Source organism: Chiloscyllium plagiosum, chromosome 13 (genome assembly GCF_004010195.1).
Source record: "Chiloscyllium plagiosum isolate BGI_BamShark_2017 chromosome 13, ASM401019v2, whole genome shotgun sequence".
NCBI classification, from domain to species: domain Eukaryota; kingdom Metazoa; phylum Chordata; class Chondrichthyes; order Orectolobiformes; family Hemiscylliidae; genus Chiloscyllium; species Chiloscyllium plagiosum.
In genome coordinates this window covers 24,616,087-24,623,689 of record NC_057722.1, presented here as the reverse complement: position 1 = coordinate 24,623,689, position 7,603 = coordinate 24,616,087, and the positions used below count along the sequence as shown (strand labels likewise).

The following is a 7,603-nucleotide window of genomic DNA, read 5'->3' as shown; positions in this document are numbered from 1 at the left end:
CTTCCTCCCCTTCCCACCTCTAACTGTTACCCAGCTACCTCTGTTCTCTGGCGTAACTATGTCCCTGTAGCTTCTATCTATCACCCTCTCAGCCTCTCGAATAATCCTCAGTTCATCCAACTCCAGTTCCAGTTCCCTAACTCGTTCTGTGAGGAGCAGGATCCATCTGCATTTCCTGCAGATGAAGTCGGCAGGAGTATCGGTGGTCACCCCTACCTCAAACATCCTGCAGGAGGAACATTCCACTGCCTGCGCTGCCATTACTCTACACTTCGTCGCCAAAACAAGAACACTGAGTAGCTTACCTGTGGACTTTAAAGCTAGGTTAGAGGAGGAGGATGGGAGGGAGGCCCTACATTTGAGCCTATCTCTGTGTCCGCAAGTACTCCCTGTCAGTGCTACCTTCTCCACAGCCTATGTAGGGCCTGGGGTCTAGAACACACCCACTCAAATATCTTTACCTGTCCTAAGACTCAAATTTAGATCAAAAAAAAGTTTGATGCTGGAAATATTGCCCCAAAGTTCAGGGCCTATCCACTTCTTTCTGCCATAGCATGAGTAGGTTTTGCTGGGATTCAACGTCCAGAACCATTCAGTGACCATTTGTGAGATCTCCCATGTTCCCATAAAGGCAGTCTGGTTGCCAGCTGTCCACTGTTGCCAGTGGTTTTACCATGGCAACAGAAACTATCTTTAACCATAAAAACGAAAACAAACAGTAATCTAAGTGTGTTCCAGAATTTAAAAGTGAATTATTATACATTTGGCTTTATTCGTTCACAAGCAATAAGGAGCCAGCTTTTGCAACTATTTCTATCTTATTTTGGTTTATTTAATGGATCACCAAAAGAATTGTGGATGCTGTAATTCAGAAATAAAAACAGAAACCTCTGGAAAAGCTCAGTGGGTCTGTCAGCTTCTGGTTCAGAGAAGTCAGAGTTAATGTTTTGGTTCCGGTCCAGTTCTGAGGAAGGGTCACCAGACCCGAAATGTTAACTCTGGTTACTCTTCCCATATACTGCCGGACCTGCTGAGCTTTTCCAGCAACGTTTGCTTTTATGTCTTTAATGGATCTGTTGTTTTATTTCTATACTTTGGTTTCTTAGGTAACTTCAGCTGGTTCTGATTCTTGGATACCTTGAAAATTGCATAATAGAATTTGCCACACAGAACAAAGCTGTTCTTCAGTACTGGAAATGCTGGGGTTCAGGTCAGGAGGACAGCAATAAAACTATTGAGGGGTGCAGAATAGCAGGTCATTGAGGAATTGAATCTAGTCAAAGAGTTTGTTCACATCTGGACAGAGTGGAAGAGCATTGGACACAACAAAGTGAAAATTCCAAGGCTGTGCTACATTTTGTTGAAATGAAACACTGGAATGGTATGTTCCAGCCAGCAGCTAATCATCGCATACCATCACCCGAGATTTTACTTCAGACCATCTCAGGGCAGATTTCTTGCAAGACATAGGGAGTACAACATAGGCAGTGGCAGCGGTTGTTGGTGGGGATGGAGGGGGGCGGGGGGTGCATTTTCGCTATAAGCAGTTGCAAACACAGATTTCAATGCCTCATTTTTTTACATTTGATTTCTTCTGGATCAATTTTACTCCCCCCTCCCCTCTCCAGGCTTTGACTTTTGACTGAAGTGTGAGATTCTGGGTACTACACTTTAACTAAGTGGCTATTTTTCAGCAGTGAAATTCAAACATGAAGTTGTCACAGACAGGCCTTACCAGTTCCAGCATATATCATGTGCTAATGAACAAGATTTGGGAATGGAAATTGATTTTCCTTTCTCTAAAGCAGGATATTTCTGTTGTTGTTATAGATGAAATAAATGTTTGCTTGATAGCTCTCCACCAAAGTACGTGGTGATAGTTCTCAACTTGAAAATTTATAAGTACATTGGTAATGGTACTCCCAGCTTAGAAAATATTGTCTGAAACATAACAAAAGTTACAGATTTCTATTGCTATTTGTAGTGTGAATCCTGTTGATTAACTTAACATTTGCTTAGTTAGACTACTGTTTTTTCACCACCGTGCTTTTGATAAGACTGTGTCAAGAATATTTGGTTTAGGAAGCTCTGACAATTGCTCTCTGTTTACTTCAGTCTGGAAGTAGATGAACTTTGGTCAACTCGGAGAAATTGAATTCAATGCCAGCATGCTTTTGATGAAAAAAACTGAGGCTCTTAGACTAATGTTGGTCAATCTCTGTTCATCAATACGTCTAGTGATTCTGACAAGTAACAGCAAAGGCTAAACCTCTTCTGACCAGGAGAAATCAATTTGCAATCAATGAAAATTCATTTGCATGAGCTACAGAAAGCCATGTTGATGAATTAACCTGTGAATGGGATTCTTGTATGGACCACATTCTTTAAAGTAGGGCTCTTGGCACATAGTAATAGTGACCCTACCTCTGGACCAGGATGTCCAGGCTTAAATTCCACCGATCCTGAGGGTGTGTCATAATATTGCCTGATCAAGTTGATTAAAAATAATAACATTCTTAAAAGCACAGCATGTCAGTTCCTCCTTTAATGCAGCACCAGCATTCTGTTCCCTTATTAATTCCTGATATCAACATCTTTAGGTATGTACAAAGATTCACAAATCACAAAACATTTCGGGAAACGACAATGTGATGTGGAGTTTACAAGTTAATCTTTTCATTATCAAGCCTGTCTGGAAACCTGCCCATACAATAAAATAAGTTTTATACACATTTGTTGTAATGAAATTATTTACTTTTAAAAATTAAATTCCTCCACAATGATTAGAGTGTATAAAGGATTAGTTGTATCAAGGGTGTTTTTCTTTATAAGTTGGTTAACTGGTGCATTTATTCCACACAGCTCCATCTTCAGTTGGTCTAATACAAGCAAAGGAAATAACAAGACATGGGGTTACATTGGTTTGGCCAGAACCTGAGCGGCCAAATGGTGTAATTCTAGAATACGAGATCAAGTACTATGAAAAGGTCAGTGGCGATCAACACGTGAAAGGATTTGGAGGTGCCGGTGTTGGACTGGGGGTGTACAAAGTTAAAAATCACAGAACAGCAGGGCTTCCGAATAAACCTGTTGGCCTGTAACCTGGTGTTGTGTGATTTTAAACATGTGAAACTGTCTACATTATAGAGAAACATCAAATAATACAGAGCAGAAGGGGGCTTCCTGGCCCATCAAAGCTCTTTCGTACTTGCACATCTAAGATCTCCGGCCCTTCTAAATGTTTTTTTTTCCCGTTCAAAGTTCTTGTTAACATCAAGGGAGAGTTAAACTTAATAACAAATGTAGCATCTAACAATACATTGCTGTTTAATAAAGTCACCTCTACCATTTGTGATTCCATTATAAACTGCAGGTTGTGTCAGTAAACTTCCAACTGGTATTTACAATATAATAGCTCTTCACTTGAAAAACTCCAGTAATGTAGATTTCTTACAGCTGCCTTTTCTGCATTGTCCATTCTATACATCTTGTAAAATCAGTCTTTACAGAGACCGTGTCTTCTATTTGGCTTTGTCTTTATGAATGGAGCACTAACAAGCACACTGAGCAGTAAACACAGGACATCCCCTTTCTTCTCTAATGTGCGCATATCCTGAAGGCAAAACTAGAGTCTTTTATTCTCGATGTGAGTACCAGCTCATTGTTTTAACTGTTTCCCTTCTAACACAGTGATTTATATTTTTATGCAGGATCAGAATGAACGCAGTTACAGAATTGTTAAAACTCTCTCAAGGAACACAGAAATCAAGGGTCTGAACCCCTTAACAGCCTACATGTTTCATGTTCGTGCACGAACTGCTGCAGGATATGGCGATTTCAGTGCCCCATTTCAGTTTATAACAAATTCAGGTATTAAGCAGTTCAGAACTCATTTCTGTCAGTTTCATTGATATTCTTCAGCGATTTTGAAATTTAGATTTAAACATATTTGTTGAATCAAGTAGAGTATAGATGTGTGGACAGCATCCATTCAACCCTTGCTTAAAAACCTGATTACCATATGTAACCCAAGGCAATGAATGCCAGCTGGTTATTCAGCTATGCAAGCATCACAGCTGAAGCTATAACTGCCAGCAGCAGACTTGGATTTTCTGGCAGGGATTTGTAAATAGCTAATGGTAGCCGAACTATTGCTGATTTGTTCTCATCTCTTTAACTGACGGAGTTCAAGACTGACCTTAACATTCTACCCTTGCTCTGGATGAGATCAGTTTTGCTTAATATAATAGGTCAGATTTAACCTCTAACAGATGAGGACATTCATTTCTCAGCAGGAGGACCTAAAATAATAATGTTAGTTCAGTTCAATTTCTAACATCAGGGCACCTGTATAGATTAAAAGGAAGTGTTTCCATAATTAATGTTTTACTTTGTGTGCCCTATGATGAGATCTGTCTATTAAGAAACTCCTGTACCTTTCTCTGTTTGTTCCCAGCTCCATCAGCTATCATTGGGGATGGTGCCAGCCCGACTGTGTTGCTTGTGTCTGTGGCTGGCAGTGCAGTTCTACTGGTGATTCTGATCTCAGCCTTCATTATAAGCAGGAGGTAAGACATTATTCTTTACAAGCAGGGAGCAAAAGATCTACTGCAGCTGGAAATTCAGATCTACCATAGAATTGAAGGCGGACACCTTCACATTCACTATGCAAAAGCCCTTTCCCTCCCTCTCAAGCAGCAGAGAAAATATACATTCCCATGGGCCTTGTGAACTGAGCCTGGATTCAGTGGCTTTGCTTCTTGCTCAGTTTCTCAGAGCCATCTTCTTTAAGTGGTATTATAAATGAGGGAGAGCTCTGGGAGGCCATTATATCACCACTGCTCCTGAATTGGAATTCAAAGCAAAAGTGCCTTTAATCAATACTGAAAAACATACTTATTGGCACTATTGCTCAAATGTTGCCTGAGATCCCACCTCACAATTTAAAGGATGTTTGAATCTCTGGACATTTTCAAAGCTTAAAAGTAAACACTATATTGTGGCAGTCCAGTAATACAGTACCAATCAAAATAAACCATGGAGGGAGGTGAATAGAAAAACATGACAAGATCTGGTATGTTTGAGATCATCTTGACTCACGTCAGAGCATGAAAACTACATTGCACCAATGGGAACAGCTGTGAAAGATCTAGGGTGTTTCCACATGGGGTGCTCATTGTCTGGTCTCTGTTAGAAAGCTGATCTGAACCAGAAAAGCTTAAAGATACTAAATTGGAAGCAACCATTTGCCATAGGATTACAATCCGGTGATCTTTCTTGAAAGATATTACTGCATAAATTTGGAGAATTTGTCTGTGTTTGCCCATTGTTTCCCTTTCACTTCAGTTATGACCAGTTTTTCATGTATGAGTGTCATAGAGTCACAGAGATGTACAGCATGGAAACAGACCCTTCAGTCCAACATGTCCACGCCGACCAGATATCCCAACCCAATCTAGTCCCACCTGCCATCACCCAGCCCATATCCCTCCAAACCCTTCCTATTCATATACCCATCCAAATGCCTCTTAAATGTTGCAACTGTACCAGTCTCCACCACTTCCTCTGGCAGCTCATTCCATACACGTACCACTCTCTGCGTAAAGAAGGTTGCCACATAGATCTCTTTTCAATCTTTCCCATCTCACCTTAAACCTATGCCCTCTAGTTTTAGGCTCACCTGTATATGCCCCTCATGATTTCTATAAGGTCACCCCTCATCCGTGACTCTGAAGGGAAAATAGCCCCAGCCTCTCCCTGTTGCTCAAACCCACCAACCCCGGCAACATCCTTGTCAACCTTTTCAGAGCCCTTTCATTTTTCCGATAGCAGAGAGACCAGTATTCCAAAAGTGGCCTAACCAATGTCCTGTCAAGGCACGTAAGTCCTGCTAAGATTTGCTTTCCCAAAATGCAGCACCTCGCATTTATCTGAATTAAACTCCATCTGCCACTTCTCAGCCCATTGGCCCATCTGGTCCAGATCCTGTTGTAATCTGAGGTAATCCTCTTCGCTGTCCACTACACCTCCAATTTTGGTGTCATCTGTAAACTTACTAACTGTACCTCTTATGCTTGCATCCAAATCATTTATGTAAATAACAAAATGTAGAGGACCCAGCACCGATCCTTGTGGCACTCCACTGGTCACAGGCCTCCAGTCTGAAAAACAACTCTCCACCACCACCACCACCTTTGAGCCAGTTCTGTATCCAAATGGCTAGTTCTCCCTATATTCCATGAGATCTAACCTTTCTAATCAGTCTCCCATGGGGAACCATGTCACATGCCTTACTGAGGTCCATATAGATCACATCTACTGCTCTGCCCTCATCAATCTTCTTTGTTACTTCAGAAAACTCAATCAAGTTTGTGAGACGTGATTTCCCATGCAAAAAGTCATGTTGGCTATCCCTAATCAGTCCTTACCTTTCCATATACATGTACATCCTGTCCCTCAGGATTCCCTCCAACAACTTGCCCACCACTGAGGTCAGACTCACTGGTCTATAGTTCCCTGGCTTGTCTTTACCGCCCTTCTTAAACAGTGGCACTACGTTTGCCAACCTCCAGTCTTCCGGCACCTCACCTGTGACTATCGATGATACAAATATCTCAGCAAGAGGCCCAGCAATCACTTCTCTAGCTTCCCACAGAGTTCTCGGGTACACCTAATCAGGTCCTGGGGATTTATCCACCTTTAATGGTTTCAAGACATCCAGCACTTCCTCCTCTGTAATCTGGACATTTTGCAAGGTGTCATCATCTATTTTCCCACAGTCTATATCTTCCATATCCTTTTCCACAGTAAATACTGATGCAAAATATTAATTTAGTATCTCCCCCATTTTCTGTGGCTCCACACAAAGGCTGCCTTGCTGATCTTTGAGGGGCCCTATTCTCTCCCTAGTTACCCTTTTGTCCTTAAATATATTTGTAAAAACCCATTGGATTCTCCTTAATTCTATTTGCCAAAGCTATCTCATGTCCCCTTTTTACCCTCCTGATTTCCCTCTTAAGTATACTCCTACTTACTTTATGACTCTTCTAAGGATTTACTCGATCTATCCTGTCTATACCTGACATATGCATCCTTCCTTTTCCTTAACCAAACCCTCAATTTCTTTAGTCATCCAGCATTCCCTATACCTACCAGCCTTCCCTTTCACCCTGACAGGAATATACTTTCTCTGGATTCTTGTTATCTCATTTCTGAAGGCTACCCATTTTCCAGCCTTTCCTCTACATGCGAACATCTGCCTCCAACCAACTTTTGAAAGTTCTTGCCTAATACCGTCAAAATTGGCATTTCTCCAATTTAGAACTTCAACTTTTAGATCTGGTCTATCCTTTTCCATCACTTATTTTAAAACGAATAGAATTATGGTCGCTGACCCCAAAGTGCTCCCCCACTGACACCTCAGTCACCTGCCCTGCCTTATTTCCCAAGAGTAGGTCAAGTTTTGCACCTTCTCTAGTCGGTACATCCACATACTGAATCAGAAAAATTCTTGTACACAGTTAAGAAATTTCTCTCCATCTAAACCTTTAATACTATGGCAGTCCCAGTCGATGTTTGGAAAGTTAAAATCCCCTACCATAAC

General features: G+C 41.3%; 1 protein-coding gene across 2 annotated transcripts in view; it reads left to right on the top strand.

Annotated features, from left to right (window-relative positions):
• Positions 1–7,603, top strand: part of LOC122555846 (ephrin type-A receptor 4) — a 110,902-nt gene that overhangs the window by 76,257 nt on the left and 27,042 nt on the right. For both annotated transcript variants that reach the window (XM_043702044.1, XM_043702045.1), the window contains exons 6-8: positions 2,863–2,987; positions 3,711–3,870; positions 4,457–4,568. In XM_043702044.1, coding sequence (XP_043557979.1) covers positions 2,863–2,987; positions 3,711–3,870; positions 4,457–4,568 — 397 coding nt within the window. The remainder of the gene's footprint in view (positions 1–2,862; positions 2,988–3,710; positions 3,871–4,456; positions 4,569–7,603) is intronic.